Below are 17184 nucleotides of genomic sequence, written 5' to 3' on the forward strand. Positions count from 1 at the left end.
AAATATACTGAAGTACTTGTTTTTAAAAGTACTTGAGTATCAAGAGTACAAGAGTAGCCTACACTTTTTTAAATATTGCATTACTACTGCAATAGTAGTATGATAAGTAAATGTTATGAAAAATGTTAATGTTAGTACCTTGGAGAATGTAAAAGGAATTGAAAGTAAAATCAAGTCATTTTCATCTTTTTACCATGTTGCCAGGGATGGGCAGTATTTCTAATACATGTATTTAAAATATGTATTTCAAATACAAAATACTATTTTGTAATTGAAACACTTGAAGCGAAAATGTTTATGAAAAATTTTAATGTTAGTACCTTGGAGAATCTAAAAGGAATTGAAAGTAAAATCAAGTAATTTTCATCTTTTTACCATGTTGCCGGATGGGCAGTATTTCTAATACATGTATTTAAAATATGTATTTCAAATACAAAATACTATTTTCATTATCATTAACTTGTTCAGAAAGTTGAAATAGTCTGGCGAGGTGGGGCCACAGGTTGGCACATTCCCGGGATGGACCTGCTGTGTCTTCATCCATTGTTTCGTCTCTTATCTAAATCTGACCATGGAGTTGACTTTGGCGGAAAGCTGAAGGTGATTGCTGATAGGCTGTTCCAATCAGTGGCGCCTGCACCATCCAATCACGTTTGAGAGGGAAACAACAAATTGAGGGTTTCTGAGATTTTTCTTTTTTCCTTTTTTTTTTAGAAGAAGTAACTGGTACTCACAGTTATGGATAGAAATGTAGTGGAGTAAAGAGTACAATATTTGCCTCTAAAATGTACTTGAGTAAAGTCATGAGTACTCCCCAAAAATGATACTCGAGTAAAGTACAGATCCCTCAAAATTGTACTCAAGTACTGTACTCAAGTAAATGTACTCTGTTACTGTCCGGCTCTGTTCAAACCTCATAAAATGAAAGCTAATAATTATAATGTAATTAAAGCACTATTCTGACTCAAAGGTAGCCTACATGTTTATTGTGATCATATGTAAACAAATACACAAAAACAGATGATAAAGAAGCATGGTACAGAGGGACAATAAGGTACAACACCTTAAACTGAAGCAGTAATGAGGCCCAACACACAAATCATGTAATCTGTAGAGTTAAAAATGAAATCACCGGTAAATGTACTGTTCAATGTTGACTGCTGCTTCTATTGGCCAAAAAAAGGAACTGCTTCAATATATAAGAATGTTCACTTAAAGCAAGTGGGCAGGTGTGTAGCCTATCACTGTGCATTGAATGTGAATAATGTTTTGCTTTGGATTTTTTTTGCAGATGTTTTCATGCATCTGCTGTTTACACATTTATGGCGCCGACGCCACTCAGACGACGCAATACTATGTGAACATGCAGTAGCCTATCCTATTATATCATATATCACATTATAGGCCTAGCTATCATAATAATAACTGGTTTCAAGCAGAGCATTTTTGACAACAAAAACTGTATATTTGTGCCCTCATGTTCAAGTATAATGGACATGTTATTCCTCTTATGTTATATATCGCAGTCTCTTTATTAAGGCCAATGCACATCGCTTGGTTGTTTTGATCTGATATGTATGGGAAAGGCGCTCGTAAAAGGATGATGTCATTTGTTTCGACTGCGCAACCTGCTGAATGTACATCCGGGTCTTCAATCCAGGTCCTCTCGTCGAGAGGCTAAGGTTCAGCGTGCGGGTGGGTAAACTGCTCGGCGTAGTCCCCCAGCCCATCACCACAATCGAAAATACTTAGGTAAAAATATTGCAGAATATTGTAATAATGCATCCCCGGCTGATTGACAACGGGGAGGTCCGCTCTTTCACAAACTGAACGCGGGGAAAGGGTTTTTCTCCCAGCACAAGCCAGTCAACAAACCAAGTCCATCCGACGTTGAGCCTCTGCTTTAACGGCGTTTCTTGCAGTTCTTGAAATTCTTTCGCAGCGTACAGCATCGTAAGGTACATTTTGGACCTACGTTGATTTGGTAAGTTATTAACGACATCTCTTGATATTGCGTTTAAGATAATTTGGTCAATAAACAATATCGATTGTTTACACGGAAGCTAACGTTATTGCCATCGTGCTAGTCTTAGGTTAGCATAATATGCTAACGTACTGTAACGTTAGCTAGCTAGCTAGTGCTAACCTTTTAACAAGTTGAACAGGCAATACAAGCTCTCAATTTGGATTTGTGGGATACGACAAATCCAGACTGAAGATACCAATACACGACTAGTATTTTAACCAGCTAATTTAACGAGCAGTTATGTTACGTTAACAATAGGCATTTAGAGGTTTGTAACATTATATTTAAGGGCCAGATACACATTACGACGCGACGCATCAGTGTCCTCGCAGTGCCTCACAGATTGTCAAGGCGCTTGGCAGTAACTAGAATCTAAACCAGTGTTTGTGCTGCTTATTAGATAGAATGCCTTTATTTGACAAGTAATACAGTATAACATCACACTACGCAGAATTTATTAACATTATGAATAATGTGTTAGTTCACGATAATTGTTCTTTCAGAAAATAAATGCAATTGTCATTGAGTTCTGTTTAAAATTCGAGACACCTCACAAAGCAAATAGCTATTTTCTCTCATATGGAGCCATAGAAGTGAAGCTAACAATAGCAAGTCAATAACAACTACCTTAGCCCGTCAGATGATATTCAGTGATAATCCCGTCACTCCTAGCAGTTGTATTAACGTTTCTCCGCCACCTCATCCAGTGTCAGTCGCTGATCTCGTTAGCTGACAGTTGAGTTTTACTTGTGCTGTAGACATTATGTACTTTGGGCATATTATAACAGTTGTGCTGTAGACGCCCTATTGATAAACAGTTTGGAATCTTGGTGACGGCACGGAAAACTATTGCAATGTTATTAATGGTGTTACAGCACCTGTAATCGTTGTTTATAACGGGTCTCCTAAAAAGCATTTTGATAAAATAGGAATGTTGCTACCATCGGTGCAAGTCAACCAAAAGCGTTCTAAGGTCAAGCCAGATATTTTTAGAAGCGCGTCGCGCTGTGGTGAAGTGATAATCTCACTTCCATACAAGGCTGGCAACCAGATAGATCAGCTTCCATAAATTATTGTAGTTTAAATTTGGTAGCCATAATTCAGCAAGACTAAACGAAACACCCGTTTGTAAATAAAGAGGAAATGAAAATAGTAACATTACTTAATTGTTTCAGAACTGTCAGACTGTGTTGTTTTTAAAATGTAAATTAAACACTTATTTTCGGTTTCTCCCTTCTTTTTTTTCGATTTAGATAGGAGCATCATAACAAAAGCACACACTCATACATAATGGGTGCATTTTTGGACAAGCCAAAGATGGAGAAACAGAATGCCTGTGGTGAGGGGAACGACCTGCGCTATGGGCTGAGCAGCATGCAGGGCTGGCGGGTGGAGATGGAGGACGCGCACACGGCCGTCATCGGCCTGCCGCACGGCCTCAGTCCCTGGTCCTTCTTTGCCGTGTACGACGGGCACGCCGGCTCCCAGGTGGCCCGCTACTGCTGCGAGCACCTCCTGGAGCACATCACCAGCAACCCCGACTTCCAGGGCGGCACCAAGACCCAGGAGCAGCCTGACGCCGCTGCAGCTGCCACTGCCGCAAGGGAGGTGGCCAAGGAGCCAGAGGTAGATGAGCCCAGCGTCGACCAAGTGAAGCAGGGCATCCGCACAGGCTTCCTGCAGATTGATGAGCACATGCGCCAGATCTCGGAGAACCGGAAAGGGGGCGGCGCGACCGACCGCAGTGGCTCCACGGCCGTGGGTGTGATGGTGTCACCGCAGCACATCTACTTCATCAACTGCGGCGACTCACGCGGGCTCCTGAGCCGCGCCGGCACCGTACACTTCTTCACACAGGACCACAAGCCCAACAACCCGCTGGAGAAGGAGCGCATCCAGAACGCCGGCGGCTCCGTCATGATCCAGCGCGTCAACGGCTCGCTGGCCGTCTCGCGCGCCCTTGGAGACTTCGACTACAAGTGCGTGCACGGCAAGGGCCCCACCGAGCAGCTGGTGTCACCCGAGCCCGAAGTCTGTGCCATCGAGCGCTCCGAGCCCGACGACGAGTTCATCGTGTTGGCGTGCGACGGCATCTGGGATGTCATGGCCAACGACGAGCTATGTGACTTTGTGCGCTCACGGCTGGAGGTCACTGACGATCTGGAGAGGGTCTGCAATGAAATTGTCGACACCTGTCTTTACAAGGTGAGAACATTTCATTCCGTCAACACCACCTACTCACACTCAGTAGCCAGTGAACTTGTATTCATTTTTCCTTGGTCAACTGTCAAGCTGTAAATCGACTGACTTGTATCTGTGCGGTCTCATTGGACAGCTCTGCTATATGTCATCTAAGGCGACACCATAGCTTTTTGATTCATGTTGTCAAACAAATGAAACCACATGTATGAATGATTAGTTCTCGCAGCTCATTCGTCACCATAGCTTAGCTATATTCCATCTTTGCCAGATCGGGGCTCTTAAGTGTTGGTCTTGTGCTTTTGTAAATGGGGGCATAATGGCCCTATTTTGAGTGTGTGAATGTGCTCTCCGCCAAGCCATCCCAGTTTTTTTTTCCCCCTGCTGGTCCAGAGTTACGTGGAACGCATCAGTCAGAGAGGGAACACATTGCTTATCGGAAAGACAATCCCTCCTCTTTCACAAGGTTTCCTTTGTGCTGGGAGCCCTGTTGAAAATCAGATTGACTACGGAACATTCAGCATGCATGTTGCCCTTTTTCTGAACAACTCTTATACTGTCCTTAGCCACTACTCTTGGTCAGTGAGAATTGTATGCTTTTAAACAAAATAGAAAATTACAGACTTTATGTGTACTCTAAAATGTGTACTAAAAAATATAGTATCTGATTATCAGGTAGTAAACATGCTGTCTGTCTCAGAATAATTTCATGAATGTTATTTTGTGTAAACCCACACCTTACACTAGCTGGGCTTGTGTTTTCCATCATATAAGAAGATGATCTTGCTTACCAAGCTATAAATGACCAAATCAAGTGAATGTGACCAACTAGTGAACTTACTGTTACTTCACAGATTTAGCCAAAGCCAGCAAGTAAACGTATGGTGACTACTACTTATTTACCTTATACATCTTTGATTTGCACAACAAACTTTTAGTAGAAGCTATAAGTTAAAGAATAAAAAAAACAACCTACTTCTGGACACTGACATCTATTGTTCCCAGATTATTAACAAGGTGGAGGGGGGTTTCTACCATACAAGGGTCTCAACTTGACATGATGTAATGTGCTATTATTCTTCTCTATTCTATCATTCTCAATCAATTCTCACTACTCACCTATCTGCCTCTACTGTCTCTCTCCCTCTCTCTGTCTATCTGTGTGTGTACAGGGGAGCAGGGACAATATGAGTGTGGTGCTGGTGTGCTTCAGCGGAGCGCCCAAGGTGTCCGCCGAGGCCGTGAGGAGGGAATCAGAGCTGGATAAGTACCTGGAGAGCCGAGTGGAGGGTACACTAACGCTTCTGTACTGTCACACTTACTTAGCACTTACCATGCATGGGCACCTCAGAGTGGAGACTGTGTTTGTCAGGCTAAGAGCTAGACTTGACTCTTCAGAGACTTGTGCACATTTTTGTGGTGCTCATTATATTGACTCATTTTGGAATTTATTCAAATTCATTGTATTTTTTGTTAAAATCAGTATGATGTCACATAAAATCTGCTTGGACAACTATTTTAGAGTAGAGAGCAGTAGCTAATGTATGTTTTACACTATATAGTTATTTCACTGTGCCTGTTTTGTTGTTACGGTCAGTAATGGTACTTATGTTTGAGTGAAGTTTCACACAACCCAACACTGACTGGACGTCCTCTGCCACTGACTGAAATAAAAAGGCAGAGTTGTGAAATGTAAACCGCTTTAACCCATCTAATTGCCTTCAAAGAGACAAACGGGTGTGTTTGATTGAGGCTCGGTCTCCCTCTGTGCAGAGATCCTGAAGCAGAATGGTGAGGAGGGCGTCCCGGACATGGTGCATGTGATGCGCACATTAGCGACAGAGAGCATCCCCAACCTGCCACCAGGAGGAGAGCTCGCCAGCAAGTGAGTAGTTCCCATAGACGGTAAAAGATGTGGACAGAGCCACCACATAGACCTCAAACAAGACAGGTGAAGCAAATTGAACCCATTTCCTGTTGGTCGACCTTAGTTCTCGCGCATCCTCAGTCCAGGCGAGAGAGAAACGTGTGACGTTAAGCAGCAGTAACTCGTCTGGTAGCCGTGCTAAGAACATTGATAACGTGCAGAGTCCGGTGAATTCGAGTGTAGCTTTTCGTGGGGATTTGTTCTGACGTAGTGCCAACCCATCAGAACATCACTTTATTGTTATTTCCCCCCTCGATACTTTCCTAAATATCTTACCTGTGGACTTTCCCCCAGACTGCCTTCGAGTTTCTTATCCAGGGAATACGGTTACTTTGCTCCTGTGCGACGCTAACTCGCATGCTCATTACATACGATTACGTCATGATGGCATTGTTTTCGGAAAAACGTTTATTACTCAGTCGTAAAGTGAGTTACGATGTTATGACGCCAATCACACAATGTTGTATTTCCCCGAAAATAGAAATGGTTCATGTAGAGGCTTAAAACGCTTCAGATGTAACGTTATTTAGATAGATAGATAGATACTTTATTGATCTCCAAGGGGAAATTTAATGTCAAAGTGACGCCAAAATGAACGGGGTTCAATGGAATGCTAGCTGGAAGTGGTCTACACCTAGCCTCAGAGCCACCCATAGTGTCTACACCCCCCGACTTTACCCAAACGTCAATCAGACTCATGCCACAAACCACAGGTCACACAGATTCACCTCAAAACTCCAGAATGTTGAAATTGAAATCTATCTATCAGATCAAATATCTGAAATCAGATACTCAGATAATCAGACTGAATCCTATTTGAGACCTTTCACAAGGGCCTTATGTGTGTTTTAAATAGCACACACATCAATGGATACCTTTATACCTTGTCTATTGTTTAAAAAGTGCACTTGTTTTTTCTCAGACGAAGCGTTATTGAAGCAGTATACAACAAACTCAACCCCTTCAGAAACGAGGACACAGTGAGTATTACCACCACATGCCACTTCACTCGTTCTGTCTGATGAGGTGTGTGTGTGTGTGTGTGTGTGTGTGTGTGTGTGTGTGTGTGTGTGTGTGTGTGTGTGTGTGTGTGTGTGTGTGTGTGTGTGTGTGTGTGTGTGTGTGTGTTTGTTTGTTTGTTTGTTTGTGTGAGAGAGAAAATTGATCAGCATGGTCAGCTTGTGTGTGTGTGTGTGTGTTTGTTTGTTTGTTTGTGAGAGAGAAAATTGATCAGCATGGTCAGCTTGTGTGTGTGTTTGTGTGTGTGTGTGTGATTAACATTGTCTTTTATTTGAGCCCATTGTAGCAGTCACTCAATTCTGGGAGTACCGCTGCTCATCATCTACCTCAATCTTCATTCCATCCATTCATACATACATACATTCATTCTCTACTTTCCTTTGCCTCGTCTCCCTCAATTCTTCTGGTTTCTCTAGGGATTAGCATCATGTTTGTAATATCTGTTTTGATTTGGTAGTATATTTGCATAATAGTAAGAGCCTTTTTTTAAAAAGCCTTTTCTTCTCAGCAAGATAATGAATGGGACCTTCCAGCCCAAGTTGTTTTTTACTTCTAGCAGAAGACTATAGGGAAAGCACCCTCAGGTTGTATCATGAAGCTGTTATGTTCACGGGCAAAAGGAAGTCCCTGTAACGGATATCTAGATGACGTGTTTGTTGTCCACTACTTGACTTCATGTCCTGTGAGGAGCAGTCAGTAAAAGTGGGATAGATGACGGTGGAGAGGATCTTGTTCCGCTCCTCATCCTGATCAGATGTGGATCTTTGCTCAGACCCACTCCTGTTCTGTCCTGTCTGGGCATGACTCCATGAGCCCCAGCACAGCTATTGACTCTCTTATGCAACAGTCAGCTAAGGGTCAGTGATGTGGCTGCTCAATTGGTGTGTATTCAGCATTGGTATTGGGATCACTATGCAAACGTTCAGATATATGAGATACTAAAACCACCTGATGATGCAAAATTCTGTTTTCTGTCATGTCACATGAAGATTAGTGGTGTGTATGGATAGTCGAGTATCTGAGTGACCGTTTGAAGTGTAATTATTGAATCTTAGTATCCCTATTTGGTTATGTGCATGCACAGAATGATGAAAAGGTATGCAAAATTGGATACTTTATGAAATGCACACTCCTGATAGTTTCATTTGTTTGCGGCGTGAGATGGCAGTATACACTCATACAGGAAAGGGATATACGACTTTTCACATACATTGTCTTTTTTTGTAGCTTTACGTTTAAATAAACACAAAAGTAATCATTTGTGGACACTGTAGGATATTTAAATATCAAAGATCGTCAGTGTGCACACCTGTTATAGATGCATTCATAAAATCAAATTTGATCTACATCAGAAGTGTTGAGCCATCCTAATCCATTACACCATATGGCATACTACTGTGCAGTTAAGGAATAGTTGTATGTGAATAGTTATGTCAGGTAATGGGTTGTTTTGCCCTTACATTTTATGCCCTGTACGTGTCATGTACACCATGATCTGCACTTATATTATAATATCAAATCATTAGTTTTGTGTTGCACTGGGCATGCTAAACTCTCCACTTGGGTAGAGTGTTTTTACATGGAGATACGAACAATTGCAGTCAGTCCTTGGCCACTTACCCATGGTGACATTTTCCATAGCAATTCAACAGCTGGTGAGATCAAGCTATTGAGTTGAATTTGGCTAGAAAGTAGACTAACTCCCGTTGCCACAGTCATGAAAACGTAGGCTTGGGGACCTTGGGAGATGGAATAAGAGTGTGTACTGCATCAGTAAAATGAAAGCAAGCAAACTGTGCTCACAAGGCCGTCCTCTTAAATATAACGCAAACCTGAATCTCTGCCCGATTCATGAGATTTGTGCCTGTAGACGTCTTTTCGACAAAGTATGTGCAACATGACACTCAGTCATTGGTGATGAGGCCTCTTTTTTGTTTGTTTACGAATACTAGATGGACACAGGAAAGTGCACTTGCTCAGCAGTGAGAAGCATGGACGTTCTGTTCTGTGTAGTTGGGTCTCTAATGGTCACTCCCTCCCACATCAGACACGCTCATTTGTCATTTATCACAAACACTTACTTTGTTATCATGCACCATGATTTATAAGGTTTCAGCATCAGTTTTGTCTTCATTCTGATTTTTATGTGTGTCATCCATTCATCAGTCTACGTTAACTGTAATTGCTGTTAAGACACTGTTCCAGCACAGACTTTTGACTTTGGCTTGAAAGAAAACGTACAGGGTTGGGAAAACATACAAACACAGTGGGGGCCAAATGAACTGGAAGTCAGTGCTTCCTCACTTTCAAATCACAACCCACTTGATGTCATCAACTCCTCATCATTTACCACTGTTGCCATGTTAAATCATATGTCAGTATGCATCATACAAAACACACACATAGTGAGACGCACACACACACACACACACACACACACACATATGCACGCACGCACGCACGCACAGACCTAGTGTGTAGGATCGGGGCTCTAAAGGCCTGTTTCCTCCCTCTTTTTGCTGAAGGACTCAGCCTCCACAGAAGACATGTGGTGATGCACTAACACACCCAGCTTTCCACCTGGTCTCCACACAGCGCCCGCATCTTTAAAGGGAAAACAGGAGGAGGCGGAAGAGGAGGCGGAAGAGGAGGAGATGAACACCCTACAACAACCCTTACGGCCCTCCTTGCTATCTCTCCTGGGATTTTTGGGGACTCTTGTCCACTGGGTTTCATTCCTTCAGTCCTTCACAGACTTACAAAATCGACTTCCTTCAAGGCCCTCTTCTCCTAGACCCCCCACTCCCCCAAAAACACTCTTCAGTATCTCCCCTGTTCCCTCTCCTACCGACACCGGCGTTAGACCAGTGTACCCTCTGATAACTCCCAGCACCCTGGGCTCTCTCTGCAACCAACACCCATCACCCACTCCCTCCCTGCAAACCAGCGCCTCCATTTGCAGCCTCCAACAGCATTATCTCCTGCATCCAATGTTTTACCAACCAGCAACTACCATCCCTCCGTAGTATCATTACACTCTACCCTAAACCCAAATCCTTACTACAGCTAGTCAAACAGTTGGTTATAACATTTTTTTTTTATTTCAATTCATTTTGATCTACAGTTTTCTTTTTTGTGGTGTACAGTTGTCTAGTGCATAAGTGAAGTCTGTATCAAATGCAGCTAAAGTGGTGGGTTGAAAAAAAGCTAATGTTAAAAAAAAGATAAAAAGAAGGCTGCCTTGTGTTTCCAGAAACGCACAGCCCCAGATCCCCACTGGTCACCACCACCACCACCACATATCACACAGTGTGATTGTGTGTTCCTTGAAGAAACGGGTAATTGACATGGGCTTAGAGCATGTTCAGTTTTTATTGATGTTTTTGTTTTGTTTTCTTTGTTTGTTTTCTTTGTTTTTGTATACTGAAGCACTTGCTTTGTACGGTAATCTTTCTCCATGCTCAGTTCTGTTATCACATTGTTCACATGTCAAACCCTCTCATGTTGACACTATTTCATGATCTCGAGACTTTACATTTCCACGAAAGACAGAGCCGAACTATTCCTTATACCAAGCTAAGCTAATCTGTTTTGTGCTTTAGTGTGCGTGTGTGTGTGCGTGCGTGCTTGTGAGGGAGATCTTTGAATGAATCGTATGGGTAAACATACTATGTGCTGTCATTGCGTGTGCTTTTTGTTTAAGAATGCTCCTTCAGTACATTTGCTGGGGTGTTGCAGAAGAGGCTGGTGTAGAATAGAAAGGAATGGAACTCTGCCCCCGCCCCCCCCCCCCCCTTTCCATTCACACACACACAAACACACACAAACACAAACGCCACTCATCCACCCATTGGCCCACTTTACTGCCCCCTGTCTCTGTATATTTGGAGTAGGCTGGTGTGAGGAGAGATGGCATCTAATGTTCAGGAACCACACAGACCGTAGGCCTGGCTTATGTATGGCTAAACTGGTTGGTCAGACCAACAGTAAGTCGAGGAAAGAAATCTCCAGAAGCTGGTTTCAAATGGTTGTTATAGTGTGAAAGAGTTGAGTTTCTTTTTTACATGTTGGAAATGGCTTGAGCTTTTACATTTCTTTACTGTATGACTTTGAATGAACTGTAAGGAAGAACAAAAATCTCCATGAATGCTCTGAGCTTGTCTGTGTAGAGCGTATCCCTGTCGTAGAAGAGGTGTGCTGGCTGTCCTATAGGCCACGGGAGAATAGTTTGCTGCTATAGTGTTTGAATGATTGATGCATCTGACTGGTTAGTGGGTTGATTGATTTGATTTGATTTGATTGGTTGATTGATTAATTGATTCTTGCATTGGTAACTTAACCCTCCCCATGCCCCTTCTTTGTGCAGTTTTTTGTCAGTGAAACTGTGTGTAACTTATTAAGAACATATAAAAGGTATTGTGGCTAATTATAGTATGATGATGATGATGATAATGATTATAATATTGCCCCCCTGGACAAAATAAGGAAGAGCAAGTAATGTTGGTAGTTAAGGCTTTGGCCACAAAGGATTTTACTTTTAAGTATCTAGATTTTTGGATAGATCATTGTGAAGAAAATGGTTGTATGGATAGAGCATCTTGGTGAGTGTACCCTTCAGTGTCTGGACACTAAATTTAGTTTTGTGATTTGCAGCCCCCTCTGACCCCGAAGACTGACAATCAGACGACGTTAAGCTAACCCCGGCTTCCCCTCGTTGTGTGTCTGTTAAATTTGGCTTCAACAGCGCATGCTTTTTTTTGGCCCAGCTATAAGCAGTTGAATAGTCCTCTCCCCCCTTTTTTCTTCATTTTAACACAGTCTCTGTTGTTTTTTGCACAGCTGTCGCAAACAAATTGAACAAATTTAGCAAATGTCCTCAAAACAGTGTTTAAAACAATGTGGCATTTGGTTCTTGCCCTTTGCACACAATTTAATGATGTACTTTACGTATAAAAATTGTCTATGTGATGTGGCCCTGATGTGCATACCTTGCCATAAATATAAAAATGACAAAAAAAATCCATTGTCACACCAATTTTAGGATCATAAATAATATTAATAATAATAATTAAACATACTGTGTGGAACTGAATCCTTTAGTGTAAGTGTGTTTATGGCCTACATCTTCTCCCCAATGTCATTGTGTGCAAAGGGAACCAAAAAAAGAAAGAAAAAAATGATACGTTGGTAGACCCTCACACCACACACACCTAACAAAAGCAGTGTTTTTACCTCTGTTTTGAGTGGATGTGAGCAATCTTCTGTTCACAGTCAAGCTGCTCTAAAGAAAAGCCCTGATCATCTGTTGTGCACATAAGCTAAGCTATTTTTATTAAATGATTAATATGTATATTTGTACTCATTTATAAATATGTACACAAATGAAGTAATCAAGGAAAATCAGTCCTCCTCTTAACCCATTCAGACCCTCGTAAACTGTTTTTCTGTCTGTCATTTTAATATTTTCAGACTGGAAATAAACCTATTTTATTTGAGCCTGGTCTCTGTCATTCTCTTGTTAAAAAAAGTTGCTGTATAGCACATTGTCCTAGAAAGCACTAGCTCAGGAGTGACACTGACCGATTAGCCAGGGTCATTTTAACATTGGCTACGACCGTGTTTTTAATGAAAGAGAAAGTGCTGGAACTGCTCATTGTCACCTCTCATTAGAGTAGATTCTTGATCCACATCATTTTTTTGATGTTCCTGAAATTGTCCTCATTCTTTCTGAAAGGAAGTGGCTAGATACTAAAGTAATTTTCTGAGTGAAAAGGCTCCAATGAATCTGTATAAAGTTTCAGTTGCAGTTAATTGTGTTTTTAGGCAAAATACTACTCACATGATGAATGTGCCTCATAATATCCTAAACTCTAAATGCTTGATTGTGATTTTGCATTACTGACAAAAGCCATGTAAGTTTCATTTTTTCTTAACACACTAAAACAGCAGTCTTCACTAAAGGTTGCCTGTTTAGCTAACTTAATTTAGGTGATGAATATTGGAAAATCTCAAATGCAAACATGGCATTTTATCATCAGTTTGGCCACTCAAAGATCTAAAGTGAAATTCAGCATCATTCTTGAATGATTCCCTGTTTTCGGCCTCATGAGATCACCGGGTCAGGGATTCCTCCACCTGCTTTTCTTTAAAGATCTTATTCTGAAAAAACCCTCCTACATATAGCCCTCCCTCATCCTAAAACATGGTCACAACCATCATTATGACCCAGCTGGCTCTTCTGCTTATCAAGACCCATGTTGCAAAACATGGTCTCTGAAGTATGTTCCTGAATTATTGTGTCAATAATACACTCACATTTTAAAAAGAATTCTCTGTTGTCTGACCCAATGGCCATGTCACTGCTACTATTTTAGTAAATTGAATCTAGATCTGATCCGTTTAAAAGTCTCTTCTTCTATCAATAGAATGCTCTGGGATTATTTTTTATCCTCTGATTGTCCGTGTCCTCTCGAGAAGTCTTGTGCCTTCTTTCAGTGGCATATATAGCACGTGCTGTCATCACTCAAACTTTATTCAGCTTTATGCACCACACCCTGTCACCTGTTTGATGGACTTTGTTGTAATCAGCTAGAGGATCATTGCTCAACTTCATTCTCTTCCACCCCCACGGCCATGTTCATTGTGGTTTATGCAATATCATGCAATTGCAGTCTTATCAAGCTGTTTTTCTTCACAACAAATTCTTCTTCAATCCAGTTGTTGAGGCAGTTGTCGGGGTAGGTATTTTAAGGGGTTGATTTACCCTATGACAAGACAAGGACCAGACTTTCATTTTGTCTTTTCTCTCCGTGCTTTTTGCATTTAGCATTCCTCATTGGTTCCTCCAGGCCACAAGGCCCAGGTGACTGTGAATGAGAGAAAATGTCATTCATTCACATTCATTTCCATTTTAGATGCTCAAAAGATAGCTCTTAAGACACTCACGCATTACCTCTTCCCCTGATAATCTTAGTCACTGGAGTGAGTTATTATGTTCCCTTATTAACTTCATATCCACCTTTTGTCTTTCATCTCCCTCTTGCTTTTTTTATCTGTTCACATCATTCTACACTGTTTCCATGTATAATTCTCCATTTATATTTGGTTTGATTTGTGTCACATCATTCACACATAACATTGTCTTTACAAGGAGAGGCTCACTCCTCTGTCATGGAAACAGGGAAAGGGAAAGTCATCTTGAAAAAGTGGAGTCCAACTCATTGCATTGAAAGTCAAGAATATTAAGGTAACTGTTCCTTTGCCGAATTAAAAGCAACCAGCACTTATTTCAATTAAATGTTAATCAAATGTTAACATTCGTATTTTAGTGATAGAACAAATTACATTTGTGTCTTCGAGGCCCAAATCATTTGCAGAATTGGGGGCAATTTTATTGCATAGTAAAAGGTAAAAGTGGTGTTGTCCTGGATACTACTAAAGCACTGCATTCATATAGAGGAGGATGGGCATCTTGCTAACAGGCCTTGAGAATATCTACTATGCATGTGTGCATGTGTGTCCTAACAGCTGTTGTTAGCTAACAGCTGCAAATGTTATGTTAAAGTTACATTTCTGAGAACTTCTTTGAGGCACCTGTCTTGTTTTGTGTCACACATTTGTTCACATACTCTGCTCTTCTCTCTCCTCATCTGTCTGCAGGATCCTGACATCCTCTTCTTCCGTGGTTTCAGCTAAAATTAGAGAACAATCTACAGCAGGGCAGTTTCACCTCATCCCTATCTGCTCTGTATCCCCTTAATGTCATCCACTACAACATCGCCCAAATCTACTTTGTTCCACACCGTACTACTAAACTCTGACACTAAACGTCCTGTACAACTTCCTGTACTAGTCGTAGACTAAAAGCTTTCTTCAGTGGAAAACTCCATTGAAGTTCCTCCTTTTAGTCAAGGACTAGGCTTAATCCATGTACGTAAAACCAACCCAATTTGACTAACCTCTTTCAATGACTCGCTACACCCAGAAAAGCTGGTCAAGCAGGTTGTTCACCCATACGCTGAAAACCGTTTATGCCACCAACCCTCTATACGGTCGTATTGTCTCAGGCTTATGTCTTATCTCTTAAATTTGACATGTACTTGAAATCTTTGACAGGCTGATAAGAGTTATGACTCTGGTCAATAGCTGAGTTGCCTGAAGGGATCCAAACACTTGCAAGGTGCTCAAACCACTTTTGTTTGCTTACAAAGTCAACAAGTGTACACAAGGTTGAATTATGTATTAAATGTTATTTATGAATGAAAACAAATCTGTTTCATGATCTATCTCAGGCTTTAGAAGACCTTGTCAATGTAGACATAGGCAGCCAAAGAGTTAACTTAGCTTGAACATCACCTGACCAAATGGAAATGATTATTGTATCAATAAACACCTCTCAACCCATTTGTGGTCTTATGTTTTCCAGTCAACAGGAGGCGACATAAGACAGATTAATGGTGGCAAAGAACTCCATATAGCTATTTTTCTTTAAAAAAATAACTTTACTTCTATATATAAAAACAATTGAATTGCCCTGAATGAAAAACAATAAAACATTCTTACACATTAAAACAAATACTGTCTCTCTCTCCATATTACCTCAAGCTTTGGACCTCTAACTAACCAAGTACAGCTGATCTTACTATACAGCTTTCCAGTGAACCAAGTGTACAGATACTGGTGAAGAGCTAATGAAGTCTGGAAATGTTTGGGTTAACATGATTAGTAAACTCTTAAGGTTAGAGAAACAATTCATGGTTTATTCACTTATGCATTGTTGGATGTTTTCATTCCTTAGACAGGTTTCTTTGACATCAGGTTTCTTTGGCCTCTTTTCTACACCTGAAGGAAGACATCAGAGATGACAAGAAGCAGGTTAACCTGTCCCGAATCCTTCTGTAATCACCTCCATGTCCTCATCGCCCATCAGAACATTTAATCTCAAATCTCCACTGAAGTTGATGTCCTTTCCTGCTTTATAAGCCTTTTCTTCTGCCATCTCTTTAACCCCCAGGTTATTTTTCTCAGTTCTCCTGACCCTTTCCTCCAGTTTAGCAATCCTCTAAAGATCTCTTGCTCTGACTGCCCCTTGGATGCCTCTCACACTCACCTCATACATTCTGTGAGCATTATTCCAAAGCTGGCTGATTCCTGCTGAGCCCGCAGTTCTGCCTCCACTGCAGGTGCTGGGGTTAACGCTAGGTGACCCTCGGCCTCTCACATTCTGAGGACAAACACATGTCAGGAATGTGCGATACTATAGTAGAGTTAAATCTACAGATTTCCTGAGAAATAAGTCTGATACAAGAGGTAGAATGGAAAAAAATGAGAACATGCAAAGAGAACAGTGTGGCTTTGTACCATGCAGGAAAGACGGGAGGAGAACCATCTCCGGATTCTCTCAGGTAGACTACATGCTGGTAGATTCCTCACGGCCCCACCCATGCCCTGAAGGGTATACCATGAAGAAAAAGGCATTTTCCCTCCATTCAGCCAAGCACTAACCTAACCTACTGGTTCTAACTTAAGAACTGAACTACTTTTCTGGATATTAGTACCATGATGTCTCATAAAGGATATTAGTACCTAAAGCAGTGTATCATGTGACTTGTCTGATTTTGAGGAACAGAGAGTAAAATGTATGCAGTAATGCTCTTACCTGTCTCTTCCTCAGGTCTGATATCACCCTTTCTCTGCTAATAGCTACAGTCATCAGTGATGCCAATAGGTCTTCGTCCCTTTCCCTCATCTGTCTCTCCCACTCTGCTCTCTCCTGCTCCCTCTCCCGTTCAACAGCCCTAAGATCCATTCCATGCAAAACCTCCTGGTCTTTCAGAAGCCAACCTAGATTCTCACATCGCTGCTCAAGAACGGTTAAGTATCCTTCTATCTCCATCAGGTCGGATACCTCGACCTCCTCCTCCATTGATCTCTGTGTCTCGGTCATTTGTCCTCGGGTCAAGCTCATTCTGTGCTCGAATGTGTCAGTGTCAGTTTGGGGGGTGCTGATGAG

At 41.5% G+C, this 17184-nt stretch overlaps 1 protein-coding gene across 5 annotated transcripts; it reads left to right on the forward strand.

Annotated features, from left to right (window-relative positions):
- Positions 1 to 1647: 1647 nt before the first annotated feature.
- Positions 1648 to 15575, forward strand: ppm1aa (protein phosphatase, Mg2+/Mn2+ dependent, 1Aa). Of its 5 annotated transcripts, XM_048228179.1 has the most exons (7): positions 1648 to 1984; positions 3280 to 4231; positions 5398 to 5515; positions 5999 to 6110; positions 7075 to 7132; positions 14323 to 14418; positions 14832 to 15575. In XM_048228179.1, the coding sequence occupies exons 2-6, from the start codon at positions 3317 to 3319 to the stop codon at positions 14371 to 14373; spliced, it is 1254 nt and encodes a 417-aa protein (XP_048084136.1). In that variant the 5' UTR covers positions 1648 to 1984; positions 3280 to 3316; the 3' UTR covers positions 14374 to 14418; positions 14832 to 15575. The 5 variants fall into 5 exon arrangements, with proteins under 5 accessions (XP_048084136.1, XP_048084139.1, XP_048084138.1 ...); XM_048228182.1 differs by lacking the exon at positions 14323 to 14418; XM_048228181.1 differs by lacking the exons at positions 14323 to 14418; positions 14832 to 15575 and adding an exon at positions 11826 to 12667.
- Positions 15576 to 17184: the final 1609 nt, after the last annotated feature.

The sequence above is a fragment of the Alosa alosa genome, chromosome 19 (assembly GCF_017589495.1).
Source record: "Alosa alosa isolate M-15738 ecotype Scorff River chromosome 19, AALO_Geno_1.1, whole genome shotgun sequence".
Classification (NCBI taxonomy): Eukaryota; Metazoa; Chordata; class Actinopteri; order Clupeiformes; family Clupeidae; genus Alosa; species Alosa alosa.